The sequence below is a fragment of the Macaca fascicularis genome, chromosome 10 (genome assembly GCF_037993035.2).
Source record: "Macaca fascicularis isolate 582-1 chromosome 10, T2T-MFA8v1.1".
NCBI lineage: Eukaryota > Metazoa > Chordata > Mammalia > Primates > Cercopithecidae > Macaca > Macaca fascicularis.
This window is the reverse complement of record NC_088384.1, coordinates 25,379,202-25,398,628: the sequence shown is the minus strand read 5'-3', so window position 1 is coordinate 25,398,628 and position 19,427 is coordinate 25,379,202. Positions and strand designations below refer to the sequence as shown.

Sequence of the window (19,427 nt, the reverse complement as noted above, 5' to 3'; positions counted from 1 at the left end):
CCAGGGCCTGGCCCCTGTCTCCCTATCATACCAGCTTTATCCCCCGTACCCTCCACTTGTGCTCCAAAACCCCTTCCAATTCTTTTGTGCCCACCTCTGCCCAGCCTCCAAACCTCCGTGGGTCTTCACACAGGCCTCTGTTCTGAATCTGCCTCGTGATTCTGAATCCTAAAATATTTCCGTGTCTCCCACAAGGTCACTCTTACACTCTTTCAGTTTAAAATTTACTTCCCCCAACCCCGCTTTTACACTGTTGGTGGGAATATAAATTAATTCAACCATTGTGGAAGACGGTGCTGAGATTCCTCAGATATCTAGAACCAGAAATACCATTTGACCCAGCAATCCCATTACTGGGTATATACCCAAAAGAATATAAATCATTCTATTACAAAGGTACACGTATGCCCATGTTCATTGCTGCACTATTCACAATAGCAAAGATGTGGAATCAACCCAATGCCCATCAATGATAGACTGGGTAAAGAAAATGTGGCACATGTACACCGTGGAATACTATGCAGCCATAAAGACAAACAAAATCATGTCCTTTGCAGGGACATGGATGGAGCTGGAAGACGTTATCCCTAGCAAACTAAGGCAGGAACAGAAAACCAAACACCACATGTTCTCACTTACAAGTGGGAGCTGAACAATGAGAACACATGGACACAGGGAGGGGAATAGCACACACTGGGGCCTGTTGGGGGTTGGGGCGGGGGAAAGGAGAGCATTAGGAAAAATAGGTAATGCATGCTGGGCTTCATAACTAGGCAATGGGTTGATGGGTGCAGCAAACCACCGTGGCACATGTTTACCTATGTAACAAACCTGCACATCCTGCGCATGTGCCCCAGAACTTAAAATTAAAACTTGAATTTAAAAAAAACTTTGCTCCCCCTAACAAGCCCAGCCAGAGCACACAGCTTGGAAAAGAGAGTGTGGCCTGGTGTCCATCTCCACTCATCCTCTTAGCCGCCGCATGTCTTTGTACAGGGAGCAATCTGCCCAACTGTACACAGCAGGCCTGTCCTGCAGACGGGGTTAGGGGCCTGTCTTCTCTGTCCTCCTAGCACACAAGCTTTTCTCTTTCCAAGCATTCATCATATCAAATATGATTGTGTCTACTTTCCCATCCCCTTTCCCAGTACATATACAACCAGGCAGTGAGACCCCTGTGCTTTTTGTTTCTATACTCCTAATGCTTAACTCAGTCCTGGCATGATCAAGCCCAAGTCTTCAGGAAAAAGAAGGAAGGAAGGAAGTGGAGGAATGAGGGAAGGAAATGAAGGAGGAAGGAAGAAAGAAAAATGGAAGAAGAAAGGAAGGAGGGAGGAAGGGAGGGAGGGAAGAAGAAAAGAAAGAAAGAAAGAAAGAAAGAAAGAAAGAAAGAAAGAAAGAAAGAAAGAGAGAGAGAGAGAGAGAAAGAAAGAAAGAAAGAAAGAAAGAAAGAAAGAAAGAAAGAAAGAAAGAAAGAAAGAAAGAAAGAAAGAAAGAAAGAAAGAAGAGGAAGGAGGAAGAAGGAAGAAAGAAAGAAAAGAGGAAGGAGGAAGAAGGAAGGAAGGAAGGAGAGAGAGGGAGGGTAGGAAGGAGAGAGAGGGAGGGTAGGAGGAAAAGAAGGAAGAAAGAAGAGGAAGAGGGTGAGAGGGAAGGAGGAGAAAAAAGAAATGAAGGGAGGGACAGAGAAAGGAAGAGTTGGTTTAGAGGCCAGCCTGACGAGCCTTGGGCACCGCCCTTAGGAGGGCCATCCTCAGAGTCTGACAGCAGGTGAAGGTCCTAAATCTCCCCAAACTAATTGGTGTCTTTTCTCCTCTTCCAAGACGCTCTTCCCGAGGGTCCTTACCTCCTGCCCTCAGGAGCCCTGGAGAGAGGCAGTCCTGGCAAAGAGCACCCCGAAGAGAGACTGGTAACTGCACCCCCCAGTTCCTCACAGTCCGGGGAAGTGCTGGGAGAGCTGGAGCTGGATGGGACCCTACCCTCTGCACATCACGACACCCCAGCCCTGTCACCGCTGCTTCCAGAGGAGGCCCGCCCCAAGCACGCCTTGCCCCCCAAGAAGAAACCGCCTTCGCTCAAGCAGGTGAACTCCGCCAGGAAGCAGCTGAGGCCCAAGGCCACCTCTGCAGCCACTGTCCAAAGGGCGGGGTCCCAGCCAGCGTCCCAGGGCCTGGGTCTCCTCTCCTCCTCCACGGAGAAGCCTGGCCCACCGGGGGACCCAGACCCTATTGTGGCCTCCGAGGAAGCATCAGAAGTACCCCTCTGGCTGGACAGAAAGGAGAGTGCAGTCCCCACAACACCCGCACCCCTGCAAATCTCCCCCTTCACTTCGCAGCCCTATATGGCCCACACGCTCCCCCAGAGGTCAGAACCTGGGGAACCTGGGCCTGACATGGCCCAGGAGGCCCCACAAGAGGACACCAGCCCCATGGCCCTGATGGACAAAGGTGAGAATGAGCTGACTGGGTCAGCCTCAGAAGAGAGCCAGGAGACTACTACCTCCACCATTATCACCACCACGGTCATCACCACCGAGCAGGCACCAGGTATGGAGCCCCCAACTTCTGAAGCCCTCCTGAAACAGCCATGAGGCACTCACTATGCTCAGGGCATGGAGGTAGAGGAAGCTCAAGAAGCCCAAGCCCCACCATCAGTTACCATCTATTGAGCACTGACTATGAGTTTCGCCCTGTGGCTCAGAATTAACAGCCTCATTTCATTTGTTTGTTGTTGTTTTGGGAGGTTGTTTTAGCAACAGGGTCTTGATCTGTCACCCAGGCTGGAGTGCCATGGCACGATCATAGCTCACTGCAGCCTCAAACTCCCATGCTCAAGTGATCCTCTTGCCTCCGCCTCTTTAGTAGCTGGGACTACAAGCATGCACCATGATGTCCAGCTAATTTTTTTTTTTTTTTTAGAAAGGGGGTCTTGCTTGTTGTCCAGGCTGGGGAACTCCTGGGCTCAAGCAATCCTCCCACCTCAGCCTCCCAAAGCACTGGGACTACAGGCATGAGCCAGGACACTCAGCCAACATCCCCATTTTAAAGATGAAACAACTGAAACCCTGAGACCCCCAAACAACCTGCCAAAGGTCACACAGCTAATGAGCAAGATTCAGAATCTTTTCATCTGGGAACAGAATTCTTCATTTAACCTGCTTCAAAGCCACTAGCCTTTTCAAAGTACATTACCTTTAGCATCGCATGTGTTTTCTAGACTTGACAAAATGCGCTTCTGTGCTCCAGTCTTCTCTACCATCTTTAAAATGGGAGAGGGACCCCCAGTTGTCAAGCATACACGGGTTTTGGACAAGTGCAGTGTGGCCATCCTCCTAAGCATGTGAGCTCTGGGTCCAAATCCTGCTTGCTGTTTGAGCTTGGCCCCTCTCTGAGCTTTTGTTTACTTCCCTGTAAAATGGGGATGAAATATTATCCGTCCCTATGAGAATGAGTGGGGTCACCCCTGTTGACTGGCTAAAATGGTGCCTAGCAGGATATAGTAAGCGATCATTCCCATCAATTATTGCTATTTTTATTATCATGTCGATTCTGGAGCTGACGAATTAACAGCAGAAGGACAGATGGGAACAGCAAAATGCAGGTTCCCCTAAAGCCCCCATTCCACCCCACAGCCCATGGTTGAGCTTACATCCAAGTTGTCTTTGGTGTCCTAATTAAAGTCCTTCCTTCCAGCTCTCTGCAGTGTAAGCTTCTCCAATCCTGAGGGGTACATTGACTCCAGCGACTACCCACCGCTGCCCCTCAACAACTTTCTGGAGTGCACATACAACGTGACAGTCTACACTGGCTATGGGGTGGAGCTCCAGGTAACCCCAGGAGGGTATCTCACAAGAGGCAGCCTCTTCTAGCAGGAAGTCTCAGGAGGATTGCATGAGTCAGGCTTACCAGTTTGGTTCCGTCTTTGCTAGACCAGGCCAACTTTAGCTGGGTTTTGGCGAATGAGTAGGAGTTCTTAACTCAATGCCTCGCTAAAATATCTTGGTAGGGATGGAGGGGACATGCTGACAAATTCTGAGGCATTTCCCAGAAGGAAAATCCCTTGATACTCTGCTTATCTCTCTCTCTGTCTCTCTCTCTCTCTCTCTCTCTCTGTCACACACACACACACACACACACACACACACACACACACACAGAAGCTCCACCAGATTCATTTGATTCTTGCTTGCTTGCTTGCTTGTTTCTTTCTCTCTCTTTCTTTTTCTCTTTCTCTTTCTTGCTTGCTTGCTTGCGTTCTTGCTTCTTTCTCTTTCTCTTTCTCCTTCTTTCTTGCTTGCTTGCTTGCTTGCTTGTTTGCTTGCTTTCCTTCATTTTCTGATTATTAGAACATTTTATTCTTAAACTTTTGCCCACACAGTAAGAGAGGAAAAGCAGGATGGCATAATGCTCAAACATCTGGGTTTTAAGTCCTACCTCTTCCAGTTAAAACTGCGTGACTTTGAGCAAGGAGATTCACCTCTCTGAGCCTCAGTTTCCCCATCAATAAAATAGGAATAACGTTACTGCTTTTTAAAATTTGAGGGAGCAGAAAATATGACAATGCAGAGAGCATTTGGCCACAGTCCAGCAGAGAGAGAGAGAGGAGAGAGAGAGAGATCATTTGGCCAGAGCCCAGCAGAAATCGCGACCATGCAGTGCATGTTATCCGTTATCTTCAGTATGCTAATCACCCTGAATATGTTCCTTTTTCTCATGGGAAATAAAAAGCCATCAAAAGTTTCTGAGCTGGGGCAGGTGTATGACCTTACCTTAGGAAGGGTTTTTGTTTTTGTTTTTGTTTTCACAAAAATAAAAGGTAGGCCCCTCAGCAGTAGAACCTGTAGTCTTTGCAGACCCCAGAGCTTTGCACAGTGTGTGGCACACTGTCAGTGCTTAATAATTGTTCATGGAATTAAAATAAACTGGAGAAAATCTGCAGTCCAGATGATTCTAGTGCTTAATGAACCCTTTCCTCCATGTCATGAAGAGTATTGGACCCACTATGTGTCCAACACTGTGTGGAGCCTTTTACCAGGCACAGTATTCATTCATTCATTGAGCAATTGCTATGCGCCAGGCAAAGCTGTTGATACAGGAGAATATATTGATATAAAAAACTGATGCAATGCCTGCCCTAAAAGAGAAATACATAGGATGCCATTTAATAGGGACTCTAGTTGGTGTCTACAGAGGATGTTGTGGAATCACAGCAAAGGGACAGGCAAACTCCTTGGCAATCAGGGAAGGTCTCATAGATGAGGGCAATTTTAATGGGGCTTTGGTGAATGAGTAGGAGTTCATCCAAGAGAAAAGAGGATAAGATATAAGGCCTGAAGGAAGAAGAGCTTGTGGGTAAGGCCTGCCCTGTTTAGAGGAGAGGCAGAGAAACTAAAATTCCAAACCCTACTCATAAAAGCATAAGTCTTCAAATTGGGCATGGAAACCTGACTAAAGTCTCCCTTACACACACACATGCACATACCATTTGTTCAGCCTCCCTGCATACAACTAAAGTATCTCCTTTCTTTCTTCTCAAATCCCGCAGAGTGTAAATGGCAAAGCAAGCGCCTGATCCTTTGAGGTAGAGGTTGATTGTCCTGCAGTTGTAGCCACCATTTGGGAGGATAAGAGAGTGGGCCAGAGAGTGCCCTAGAAATGAGGACTCCACCCCTCACTTACCAATTTATGCAGAAAATGGAAGAACATATTCAATCTTTTTGTAATATTTTCTGAGCACCTAATATGTGCCAGGTACTATTCTAGGCACTGGAAACATGGAACAGCATGGAGAAATCCCTATCCTTGGAGAGTATACATTCTGGTGGAATGCCTCTCCCGGCTCCCTGGAGATTGGACCTCAAGCACAAGCTGATCCAAATGCTGCCTCCACTTACCAGCTCCAGGATAATGTATCCCACCCGCTAGCATCCAGGGCCTCTGCCAAAGACCCCTCTTACAGGACACAGCAATGGGGGCCTCACATTGCAAGTCCCTTGCAATGCCTCTGCCTTGCAGTTTGGTTTCACTCTATCCCCTTGGATTCTGGGGAAATTAGAGGGACCTTGATGTTCCCAGGGCTCCTGTGGGCTGGGTATGGGATCCAGCGGTCCCATTGACCAGGGGCTATCAGTGCCTGGGCCACTTTTCAGTGACATCTTTGCAACCTCAGAGGGCTCTGTCTCAAACACAACTCAGAGTGTGTCTCTGTCTGCTTCTGCCTGTTCCCAGGTGAAGAGTGTGAACCTGTCCGAGGGGGAACTGCTGTCCATCCGCGGGGTGGATGGCCCCACCCTGACCGTCCTGGCCAACCAGACACTCCTGGTGGAGGGTCAGGTAATCCGAAGCCCCACCAACACCATCTCCGTCTACTTCCGGACCTTCCAGGACGACGGCCTTGGGACCTTCCAGCTACACTACCAGGGTAGGATCAGGCCAAGGCTGATGAGCCTCAGTTTCCCTCTGGAGAAAAGGATTTTAAAACTTTTTGTGCCAGGGGCCTCTCTGACAGTTTGGTAAAACCCACAAACCCCTTCTCACAATAATGTTTTTTAAAGTATAAAATAAAATATATACAAGTTTAAAGAAAACAGTATTACTGAATTGCAGTTATCAAAATACTGTTATAATCTATGATGCCATAATCTATGTGCTTTTTATTAATTCATTAAACAATATCTTCTAGTAGTTCTTATAATTGTTGACATTTCAAAGTACTAAGGAGCATAAGAAATATGCTGAGATATCCGTTATGATGTGAAAAATATCTGTGGTTTCTCTTGGTGTCAAAGTCACAGGTTCTACTACAATGTTGCAGTTTGTTGTCAGGAAATAGCACAGCTAAGGTAGAGGCTAATGAAAATAAGCATGTAACTTCCCTTCATTCAAGTTGGCAGACCCTGATTTCAATACGTAGATCCCCTGTGTGTCCACAGACTCCTGATAAAGAGCCTTAACAGGATCCTTCTCTCTTTTCTTCTTCCTCTACTGTTTTTCCTTTTGGTCTGTTCCTAAGTCTCCTCTGTTTTGCTCTCTGTTCATTCCTCTCTTCTCTTACTTCCTTTCTCCTTCCTTCTTTTCTCCTCCCTCTCTTCTTGTGTGTTTCTTCATTTCCTCCTCTCTTTCTCTTCCTTTCCACCCTCTATTTTCCCTCCCTTCTCTCTCTCTCTCTCTCCTTTCCTAGTCCCCCTTTTTCTTCCTCTTTTCTTCCCCTCTCCCTCCACCCCATTTCCTCCTGCGCAGTTCCCATGACTTCAGGTCTCCTTTGCCTCACCCAGGAACTTTCCCTTGGATACTTACCAACTGCTGAAATATCTGAATGGAAAGTGGATTTGTGAACCATGCAACCAGATATTGAGAGTCATCATGTTTTGTATCAAATCATCCAGACATTTCAAAACAATAACTCTTTTCAACTTTTCTCTCACCTGTTTCTGAAACAGGTGGATGACTGTATAGGGGAGTGTCCACTTCATCACAGCCTTTCAATATGGATACTTCCCTTTGCTGTTGTTGTGAATTTAAAAGCAACAACAAAAAGGAATTTGAATTGTGAACGTGAATGTACTCCTCCTAATCAGTACTGAGAATACAGATATTCTATGCTGCAGCAGAAGTCAGACTATGGTCTAGGGTGAAGAAGCTAGGATGAATTTGACATCCTCTTGTGAAAACTGAAGAATTCAATATGGCCCCATGCACCCTTTTACTACCCCCATCTACTGACTGCGAAGGAGGCTCTTTCTCTGTGTTATCTCATTTAATCCCTTCCACCACCTGTAAGGTGGAGGCACTAAGTCCTTGTCTCAAGGTGACATCATTTGTAATTGATAGAGTAAGAATGTAAACTAACATTGGTTTTCCCTCCAAACCCCAAGCTCTTGTCTCACAGGCCAGTAGTTCTCAAGCTTTCATATCCTTGGGCATTTCCCAAAGACCTGGTTCAAGCATCTGCATTTTTAACAAGCACCCAAGATGTGCATGCAGGTGGGACTAAACTTCCTGGGTGGTCTTGCCCCTCCCAGTCCCAGAGAGAAGGCCATTTTGTGTCCACATAGATAGAGATAGGTTCAAAGGAGGTATGGAAACTCGTTTTTCATCCCAAACCCGCTGTCTCTGGTTAGGCAAAGTGGCAATTTTTAAGCCCCAAGAAAGTGCTAACCTGGCAGCTTCAGCACTATATGATCAAAGAGAGTCACAAAAATAGCGTTCTCTGGAGCTCTGGAGTCCCCAGGGGCCTCATCTTCTCTCCCCAGCACAAATTGGCTCCCAGGATGTGGGTCAGGTTCTTGATCTCCCGCTCCGAGTAGTGACTGAGTCTGCCTCTGCATTTCTTCCCAGCCTTCATGCTGAGCTGCAACTTTCCCCGCCGGCCTGACTCTGGGGATGTCACGGTGATGGACCTGCACTCAGGTGGGGTGGCCCACTTCCACTGCCACCTGGGCTATGAGCTCCAGGGCGCTAAGATGCTGACGTGCATCAATGCCTCCAAGCCGCACTGGAGCAGCCAGGAGCCCATCTGCTCAGGTATGCTCCAGTCTCAGCCGGACCAAACCTGATGGTCCAGCTGAGAGGGGAAAGACCAACCTGTAGAACATCACGAGTGACCTCAGGGAATGGCTTTCAGCCAAGGGGAAGAAACTGCTCCAAATATAGATGACTATTGCTATTTATTTAGTTTTTTGTATTGGAGCAAAATACACATAATATGAAATTTAACACTGGAGACATTTTAGTATGTTCACACTACTGTGCAACCATCACTACTATCTAGCTCTGAAACATCTTTAACGCCCCAAATGGAAACACTGTACTGAAAGCAGTCACTCCCCACCCCTCCTTCCTCCCCACACTCCCCGGCAACCATCCATCTGCATTCTGTCTCCGTGGGTTTATCTACTGTGGGTATTTTATGTAAATTGAATCATATAATATGTGACTTTTTTTTTTTTTTTTTGAGGCGGAGTCTTCACTCTGTAGCCCAGGCTGGAGTGCAGTGGCACCATCTCGGCTCACTGCAAGCTCCGCCTCCCGGGTTCGCGCCATTCTCCTGCCTCAGCCTCCCGAGTAGCTGGGACTACAGGCGCCCGCCACCGCACCCGGCTAATTTTTTGTATTTTAGTAGAGACGGGGTTTCACCGTGTTAGCCAGGATGGTCTCGATCTCCTGACCTCGTGATCCGCCCGCCTCGGCCTCCCAAAGTGCAGGGATTACAGGCGTGAGCCACCGCGCCCGGCCAATATGTGACTTTTATGTCTGACTTCTTTCACTTAGCACTTAGCACTGTGTTTTCAAGGTTCATGCATGTTGTAGCATGTATCAGTACTTCATTTCTTTTTATGGCTGAATAATATTCCATTGTATGGATGTACCACATTTTGTCGATCTGTTTATTCATTAGTAGACATTTGAGTTGTTTCTACTTTTCAGCTATTAGGAACAATGCTGCTATGAATACTTGTACGCAAGTTTTTTGTGTGGATATGGTTTTCATTTCTCTTAAATATATACTTGAGAGTGGGATTGCTGGGTCTTATGGTCATTGTAGGGATAACTTTTTGAGGAACCATCAAATGATTTTCCACAGCAGCTGCACCATTTTACTTCCCCCCAGCAATGTGAGGGTACCAGTTTCTCCACATCCTTGCCCACACATGTTATTTTCCACGTCATTGTTTTTATTATAGCCATCCTTATGGGTATGAAGGGATCTCGTGGTGTTAATTTCCATTTCCCTGATGATTAATGATGTCAAGCATCTTTTCACGTGTGTGTTTGGCCATTTGTAGATCTTCTTGGGGGAAATGTCTAGTCAAGTCCTTTGCCCATTTTTTATCAGGTTGTTTGTCTTTTTATTGTTGAGTTGTAAGCATTCATTATATATTCTGATCACTAGACCCTTATCAGTGGTTTGCAAATATTTTCTCCCATTTCATGGGTTGTCTTTTCATTTCTTAACAGTGTTATTTGATGCACAAAGCTTTTACATAAAAAAATAAAATAATTTTTTTCTTTTCTTTCGTGTGCTTTGAGTGTAACTACTGCCATTTTTCAAGCCCAGCCAATGTGTGTTGTGCACCATGCCAGCAGCTGCATTTAATCCTCACAGCAATCCCATAGGATGGGAGCCATTATCCCCATTTTACAGATGAGGCTCATGGAGATGAAGTCACTTACTCAGTCACCACACAGAAATTTTGTTTGTTTGTTTGTTGTGGTGGTGGTTTTTTTTTTTTTTTTTTTTGAGATGGAGTCTCTCTCTGTAGCCCAGGCTGCAGTGCAGTGGCATGATCTCCACTCACTGCAAGCTCCGCCCCCCGGGTTCACGCCATTCTCCTGCCTCCCGAGCAGGTGGGACTACAGGCACCCACCACCACGCCCGGCTAATTTTTTGTATTTTTACTAGAGATGGGGTTTCACTGTGTTAGCCAGGGTGCTCTCGATCTCTTGACCTTGTGATCCACCCACCTCGGCCTCCCAAAGTGCTGGGATTACAGGCGTGAGCCACCACGCCCAGCCCAGAAATTGTTGAAGGTAGGCTGCTGAGGCAGTCTGATGCCCTCTAGTAAAGAGAAGTAGGCCTGCTGAGCCAGCTGATAGAATCTGAGACTTCAAGGACAGATGGAATTTTAAGCACCTGTTGGGCATTGTTTGTCATTCAGAGGCTTTCCTATCTATGTACTCATTCAACAAACATCCATTGAGCACTCACTGTGTGGTAGGCATTGCACCTGTTGCTAGAGCTATTGCAGGAACCCTGACCCAGTTCCTGCTGTCACAGAGTTTCTAGTCAAGGTGAGGCTGTAGTGTGTAAATGAGTAAACAAGGATGCAAACATGCTGGTAACAGATTGTGTTAAGGACCAGGAAAGAAATTCACAGGGTGGAATGATGCCGAGTGAGGACAGAGAAGACACCAGTGATTGTGAGAGGCGTTGCAGTGGAGAAAACGTGTGCAGGAAGAAGATGTGATAGAGGACCTCACCTGGGAGGAGGACAGTGATGAGCGAAGGGTCAAGGAAGGATTACCTGATGACACGCCAAGATTTGGAAGTTGAGTAGGAAATAGACTGAGGGTGGAAAATGGCCGGGGGGGGAGGGGATCATTCCAGGCAGATGCACTAGCATATGCTAAGGTTCAGAGGTGGGAAGGAACTCAATGAGTTTGAGAGAGCAAATAAATACATAAGATCAATCTGGCTAAAGTGCAGAGAAAATATCAGGACAGGAGGCTGGGGCAGTGGTCAGAAACTGTACTGCTCAAGGTCTTGAGAAGACAGGTGGACTAGGCAGGAGATATCTGGAAAAATGTAAGCATAAGGGTGATCATTCTGACTTCTATTTGGCAAAAATGATTGAGGGTGGTCAGAGTGCATCCATGGAAATCAAGATGGACAATATCTACTATTTCACTTGAACTCAGGGAGATAAGATTACCACTTTCATAGGAAAAGAGAATGAGGCTTAGAGAGATGAAGTAACATACTTGAAGTGGCAGAACTTAGTCCAGAACCCTTCTCTCCTGAGCTCTTCCCCTTACAGCTTCCTTACTCAAAGTGTGCTCCTCAGACTAGCAAAATTATTAGAAATGCATAATCCTGAGCTCCATGCAAAACCAAATGAATCAAAATGTTCACTTTAACATGTCCCTTGGGTGACTCATGTGCACATTACACCTGGAGAAGCACTGGTCTGTACCACACTATCCCTGTACCAGTAGGCACAGCCTTGGTCATCTTCAGCTCTCAAGAGAACAAAACCCTTTCGGAATTCTCGAAAGTCCTGATGGTGGTTGAGACAGCATAGGTTGCCCTGCCACCTACTATGTGCCAGGCTAGGAGCCGTGTGTGAAGACAATATTGGAAATAATAAAACATAATTCCCACCCTCCAGTTATTCATAGCCAAGTGGAGCTCAAAAAGCAAATGAGAGTTAATGATGAATTCCGAGATTTAATTGTTACAGTATTGTTCCCCCAAGGCCCTCCAGAATTTTTCTTTCTTTTTTTTAAACAAAGATAAAAATCCAAACCATAGGGCAGTTGGTTTCCACGCCTCTCTTACATTAATTTTTATCTATGTGTGAAATCAGGGAGGAATTAAGCTTCAATTTGTACTAAGAAAGATGGATGGGAAGGCACGGCTGGCAAATTGAAGCCAAACAGAGCCATCAGTCGGCTTAATCAGGCAAAGAAGGGAAGCAGAGAAGCTGCAAACGATCAACGGCTTGGGAGGACAGATGGCCAGAGCCCCCCACCAGGGACAGTGTCCTCCATCACTCAGCTCCTGAACCACAGGGCAATAGAATTGACTATGCTTTGAGTGCCCACTCTGTGCCAGGAATGGCACTAAGCTCCCCGTACCCATCATTTCATTGATTTCTCACTACTGTCCTATAAGGAGGGTGGACTTATCACCATTTTACAGTGGGTAAACTCAAGTGACTTGTCTTAGATCCACAGCAGCTAACTGGCAAGGTTTGAACCTAGGGCTGGCTTATTTCACAGGACAACCTCTCCTCTAGGACAGAAGGGCAGCCTGGAGAGAGAAATGAATCTAGTTTTCTGTCTGTGGTCCTGAAAGAAGTATGGAGCTTCTTGGCAATGTCTTTGCTGTAGGTCACAACACAGTCTGGAGCGGAGAGAAGAGTTATCCACCCTTCTCTGCTACCACAAGCCCCATTCAGTCATACTATCATTCAACAAACATTTAATGGGTACCTGCTATGTATCAAGCTTTGAGCTGATACTAGAGATACAAAAAGGAAAAAATATTCATTCTTTCATTCAAGAAACATTTTATAAAGCACTCACTATATTCCATGTACCTTTCTGGATTAACAGGTTATCATAAATAAGACAGACAGCGGAGTAGCGACTTCAGTAAGAGATACTGGAGTGAGGCAGCCTGAGCTTGAATCTCAACTGCTCCACTTATTATGTGTATGTCCTTGAGGAAGTGGCGTAACACCTTGAACTTCTTTTTTCCTATTTTGCAAAATTAATGGTTGTTACTCAATAAATATTTACTGACCACATTCTACACACCAGGAGCTCTTCTGGTTGCTGGTATTATGATGAAAGCAAGCAAACAAAAAGTGTCCCAGCTTTTGTGGAACCTACAAACACCTTAGCCATCTGTGAGATGGTTCCAAATAACCTGTCCCACTTTTGCTTCCTCTCCTATTTCTCTGAAAAGGAAGGGGGAACCAAGCGTCCTGTGCTAGGGAAGGAAATATTTTTCAAGCTCCTTTGATCCTCCTGAAAGACAGAAATGGCTCCCAGTGAAACCCTGGTCGTGGTGTAGGACTTTACCCAGTCATAACCCTGGGCTATACTTCACATCCCTTCCTCCTGGACTGCCTGTGACAGTCAGTGAGAGGTGTCTGCTGCCCACCACCTCTCCTTAGAAAATTCAAAACTGGCCAAGTGCAGCGGCTCATGCCTGTAATCCCGGCATTTTGGGAGGCCAAGGCAGGTGGATTACGAGGTCAAGGGTTTGAGACCAGCCTGGCCAAGATGGTGAAACCCCATCTCTACTGAAAATACAAAAATTAGCCGGGCGTGGTAGTGGGCACCTGTAATCCCAGCTACTCAGGAGGCTGAGGCAGGAGAATCGCTTGAACCCGGGAGGCAGAGGTTGCTGTGAGCCGAGATCATGCCACTGCACTCTAGCCTCAGTGACAGAGCAGAACTTTGTTTCAAAAAAAAAGAAAAGAAAAGTCTCAAAAAAAGAGAAAAGAAAATTCAAAACTGCTCTCCCAAATAGTACGTGAGAAAACAATTTCCTCAGAACCAAATATTTCCTAAGAATTAGAGTACAAATAAGAACACCTTCTTGCTTGTGAACTGGAAAGTGTTCTTTCCAGTGCACACATCACTTTTTAATATTTTTTATTAGATTTTTATGATAAAAGTAATAGATGATTCTGGTAAGAAATTTTTCAAGAAATAGTGAAGTGTAAGAAATAGGAACAAATCACTTTTATATTCATGGTCTCAATAGATCCTTGCAAATATCTCATTAAAATAGGTATGGCACACTATTTTCTAACTGGTTTTTTTTTGTTTGTTTCCACTTAAAAAGCAGCATCTTCCTATATGCTGAAGTATTCTTTGAGAACATGGTATTTAATTTCTGAATGGCTGGAGTGTATTTACAGTTATGCATTACTTAACGATGGGGATATGTTCTAGGAAATGCATCTCTAGGTGACGTCATCATTGCATCAACATCATAGAGTGTATGTACACGAACCTTGATGGTATAGCCTACTACACACCTAGGCTATATGGTACAGCCTATTGCTTCTCAGCTACTAACCTGTACAGCATGTTACTGTGCTGAATACTTTTAACACAATGGTGTTTGTTTATCTAAACATAGAAAAGATACAATAAAAATATAATATTAAAATCTTATGGGGCCACTATCATATATGCGCTCTGTTGTAAATTGAAATACTGTTATGTGGCACATGACGTATTTCACTAAAAATGAGTGGACATTCATCTTGGTTTTTTGTTTGTTTGTTTGTTATTTTTCATTCTTAGAAACAAGATATCCTCATTCCTAACTCTCGGTGCAAATCTGTAAATCTTTTCTTATTATAATTATCCAGAACCATATTTGCCAGGTCAAAGTGTTTGAGCATGTTTTCTAGGCTTTTCACTAAATCATCCTCCTGAAAGGTCATAACAGTTTGCATTCTAACTAGTTATGATGAGAGTGAGCCTTTCCCATCACCCTTACCATCTCCAGATTTTATGGCTGCTTTTTATCTTGGCCAATTAGGTGGATGAAAGTAGAATACAGTTTAGATTTGCATTTCATTTTTTATTAGTGAGGCTGAATTTTTTTGTGCTTACTTAGTACTAGAAATATATTTCTTCTTTTGTGAACTGCCTGTTTATATCCTTCTTGATTGCCATTTTGTGATTAAAAGTCAGGGCACAGCCAGCACCATAGAACTGTCATTAAATAGCAGTCATTCTCTACCATGAAATACACATGTTGATGGTTCCAATTGGAGAGTGAAATCTCCTGTCAAACAGGAGAATTTCCTCCCAGGAGGACAATTCCCTTCCAAGCTTTCTCTCCCTGCCCTGTTTCTTCCCGCTCCAGGTCTCTGATGTTTCACCCTAGGCAAGGGGCAGCGGTGGGGATCAGCAGAGAGTGAAACACTCACTTCCTTCTCTCTCTCTCTCTCTCTCTCTTTCTCTCTCTCTCTCATTTCTCTCTCTGTCTCTCTCCTCTCTTTCTCTCTCTCTCTGCTCTCTCACATTGCCCACCCACCCCTTTCTGGATCCAGCTCCTTGTGGAGGGACAGTGCACAATGCCACCATCGGCCGCGTCCTCTCCCCAAGTTACCCTGGAAACACCAATGGGAGCCAATTCTGCGTCTGGACGATTGAAGCTCCAGAGGGCCAGAAGCTGCACCTGCACTTTGAGAGGCTGTCGCTGCATGACAAGGACAGGTAAAGCTCTGAAGGTCCACACCCAACTCCGTTTCCTCCCAGAATATTAGAACATGGCTTGGGGACTTGGAGTCTTGAAATGGCTGAAGTTTTGGCTCACGGAATTCAAGAAAAGAAGAGCTGGGGTGGATGACAAATATCTTAGACACCATCAGCTTCAATGTCTTCCTTTTACAGATAAGGAAACTGGGGCATGCAGAAGGAAAGGGACCTGTCCCAGCTCATACAGCAGGCTAGGGGAAGAGGCAAAAAGGGAACTGCCCTGTTCTTTCTCTTGCACACCCCTTTTTGCAGTTGAACAAAAAGGGAGTACGTATTGATCATCTGCTCAGTACCCAGCCATATATTAGGCTCCATGGAGAATAGGAAAGAAGTAGAAAATATTAGTTTCTGGCATGATAGGAAATTGAGAAGGAAAAACTAGACGTATGCACGTGAAAGAACTAGAGAGAAGTTACCAGGCAGTATCTCAGCAAGAGTGTGTCTGTAGACTCTTAATAATATGCACAGAATCCAGCATTATACAACTTTAGTATTCTGGGATCTTATTCTAGAATATTTGGGGATCTTATTCTAGAAATTCTGGGGTCTTACTCCAGAATGTTCTGAAATATTCTGGGATCTTATTCTGGGATATTCTGGGGTCTTATTCTAGAATATTATGGGGTCTTGTTCTAGAATATTCTGGATTATTCTGCGATCTCATTCTAAGATAGTATAGAAAACTAGGACTTTAGCTGTTTTGACTTGCTGTCGTGAATTGGGTTTCCTTGGAATCAAACATGGTGATAAGGATGTGAGAGGAAGTAGTTTACTGGGGAGCTAATCCTACTAAGCACTAGGAGGTGCGTGGGAAAGTGAGATTGTGAATACTAGTTGCACTAATAATCAGGTGACTGCTGGGAAAATTGGGATTCTGTCCACTGGAGACCTCTGGGCAACTGTGTTGAGCATACCTCAGAGTGGACCTGTTGGAAGAGTGAGGGAGCTGGGGTATTTATGCACCAGCTCCCATTCATCACTGGATGAGAGATGCGATGAGGAGCACTAACTATCCCCAACATCAGCTGCCACCCTTTGAGCTGGTTGAGTTGACTGATTCTCAGAGATTTGTGGTCGGAGGCCAGCAGAAAATGTGGGAGCAGTTGACTGCTGAGGGGTAGGAGAGGGTAGGGCACTGGCAGTGTTTATTGCACTTCCAGAATGCCCCCACCTTAGAATTTTTGATCTAAGAATTCTCGTGTTTTGGCTTCTTTGATGGGTCAAACCTAGACTATCAGGTCTTTAGGTTGGAAAGACTTTTTTAAAAAAAACAAAAAGACAACTGAATAATTTTCCCATGCTTCTTGAGTCCACTTCCGTCTAGGCAGTTCAGCTTTATCCAGAACAACTGTATATCGATAAATTGCTTCTTTAAAGTGTAAGGTATCAAGCAGGGGCTCCCAAACATGGCTTTTCAGCAGCACCAGAATAATAAGCTGGGGAGCTCTTTAAAAATCAGATTCCCTATCCTTTCTTCTGGAGACTCTGAAAATCCAGGCACGGGAACCCTTGGTGAAGGACCATTTCCAAATCTTAGACCTCAGATCTGCCTCTTCTGAGGGGTGCTTGAGATGAGCCAAGCTTAAGTTTATACTAGACAACAAGAATTAGCAGAGACAAAAGAATGCATCAAAATGAGTATTTTCTGCAAGTTGTTTAAATCCTGACAAGTGGGCCCCCCACTGGTACTGGTCACTAGCAGTTTCTCTGGGGTCCTGCAAAGATCTGTATGAGTTGACACTTACCAGGGAAAAAAACCAGCTTTCAAGTGTATCAGTAGGAAAAGAAGTTTGTAGAGTTCATCAAGCTTTAAGGTCAACACACACAAAAAAACGATGAAGACACTACTCTCTGGGCCAAGAAGAAAAGAGAAATCAATTATGTCTGTCCCATGCACTTTATTGAGGGGAAATGGCTAAAATACCACAATATGTCAGTTGCAAGAACTCAGAGCTAGATAGGACTCTACAAAAGAAATAAGACTTTGACCTAAAGTCAAAATGGAAGGAGATTGGATAATGGGTCCAAAGAATACAAAAGGAGGGTATTCCAGGCATGGAGAATTGGGGGATGAGCACGAAGATGTAGAGGAAAGAATTAGTAAATGTGTTGGGGAGCTGCAGCAGAAGTTCTCACGGGAACAGGAGGAAAGAGATCTGGGAATGTAGACTGGGGTTATATCCTGAAGGACTTTGAATGCCAGGCTACTTTTACAGGCAATAGAGAGCCATGGAAGGCTTTTTAGTAGAGGAGGGACATGAATAAAGATTGTAAGATGATTTCCCTCCAAATGAACTCTTTCTAAACTCGTCTCACAACATGCCCCATAAAAAATGACTTCTATAGTCAAGCATGTTTGGAAGACACTGTGCCCACCCTATCCTTGCCTTGAAAGGTCTTAATATGTACTAGCTAACAAAGGTACTGTTAAGTCCTGCAGGAAAAAAAAAATTTAATTTTTATTTAATTCAGTATTTTGCAAATCCATTTGACCATAGACTACATAAGAATTTGAGAGAAAATACATTACTATTGCAGACATTCTAGAAAATATGATTAGAAAATTGCTGGTTTTAAAAGATTAATAGTCTATAGAGATGTTGAGATCTTGAAGCTTTCCTCCAGAGAAACCCTCTTTGCCAAAGGCTCCTGTTCTTTGAAAGAGGTGTCCCAACACACAGTCCCTAAGATACCACAGAGTCATCAGGAATCAGAAGACTATGTCAATGCCCCTTCCCACTCCTGGGATGCCCCCTGGACTTCACCACAGCCCCCATCCTTGCCTCAGCCATACTGGACATATAGCGAAAGAAACCAACTGTGGCTCCAACATTTATACATCTTAGTGACATTAGAAATTCATCTGGGCAACATAAAATAAACTATTTTTATGAGTCAGTAAAAACCTCAAAGGCTTAAAAATGTGTGTTTATGACTCCATAAAAGAAACTTATCTAATTTGTATACTGTTTTCTTCACCACTTTTGCATAATTTCTTTAAAAAACCAAGGCTGGCAAGGAGTCAAGTTCAAATAGCTTTAATAACAATAAAAATAAATACCCAACATTTTGTTTAACACATTTTATTTTTCAGGGCACTTTTTATTTTGAAATATTCTCAAAGCCCACCTGTAAGATAGGTCAGAACGACACTATGGTCAGGTCCCTCCTTTCACAGTTGAGGACACTGAGGCTGAAAGATGTTTTAAGACTTAATGTTAATCCAGATGGGGAATTGGGAAACGAGAATTATGACTCCTGACTTCCCACACAGTGCTCTTAGAAAATGGGGATCAGAGACAGAGCCTGGCGGGGGTCAAATGCTTAATAAAGAAAACTTACCTACTGTGCCCTGTTAATTTTTTTTTTTTATTTTTTATTTTTTAGACTGAATCTTGCTCTGTCACCCAAGCTGGAGTACAGTGGCTCAATCTCAGCTCACTGCGATCTCTGGCTTCCTGGTTCAAGTGATTCTCCTGCCTCAGCCTCCAGAGTAGCAGGGACTACGGGCACACGCCACCATACCTGACTAATTTTTGTATTTTTAGTAGAGACGGAGTGTCATGATGTTGGCCAGGCTGGTATCTAACTCCTGACCTCACATGATCCACCCACCTTGGCCTCCCAAAGTGCTGGGATTATAGACATGAGCCACCGCGCCCCACACTCTGATATAGGTGCAATTGTACCCATTTTACAGATGAGAAAACAGAGACTCAGAGAGGTGAAGTGTTCTTGTGCAAAGTGACACAGGTCAGAAGTGACGGAGTCAGGACTCACACCCAGGTCTGCCTGACCAAATAAGCCACCCTTTCGGCAATGAGATTAGTCCATTAATTCCAACTTCTCAATTAATAATAATAGTCAACATCAATTCATTAGTTCATCGTTTGGTTTATTACATCATATACATTACTC

The 19,427-nt window shown here is 44.6% G+C and overlaps 1 protein-coding gene across 15 annotated transcripts in view; it reads left to right on the top strand.

Annotated features, from left to right (window-relative positions):
• Positions 1 to 19,427, top strand: part of SEZ6L (seizure related 6 homolog like) — a 217,342-nt gene that overhangs the window by 123,892 nt on the left and 74,023 nt on the right. For all 15 annotated transcript variants that reach the window (XM_074004128.1, XM_045363908.3, XM_074004127.1 and 12 more), the window contains 5 exons: positions 1,821 to 2,543; positions 3,690 to 3,823; positions 6,225 to 6,417; positions 8,334 to 8,519; positions 15,302 to 15,467. In XM_074004128.1, the coding sequence (XP_073860229.1) occupies positions 1,821 to 2,543; positions 3,690 to 3,823; positions 6,225 to 6,417; positions 8,334 to 8,519; positions 15,302 to 15,467 (1,402 nt within the window). The remainder of the gene's footprint in view (positions 1 to 1,820; positions 2,544 to 3,689; positions 3,824 to 6,224; positions 6,418 to 8,333; positions 8,520 to 15,301; positions 15,468 to 19,427) is intronic.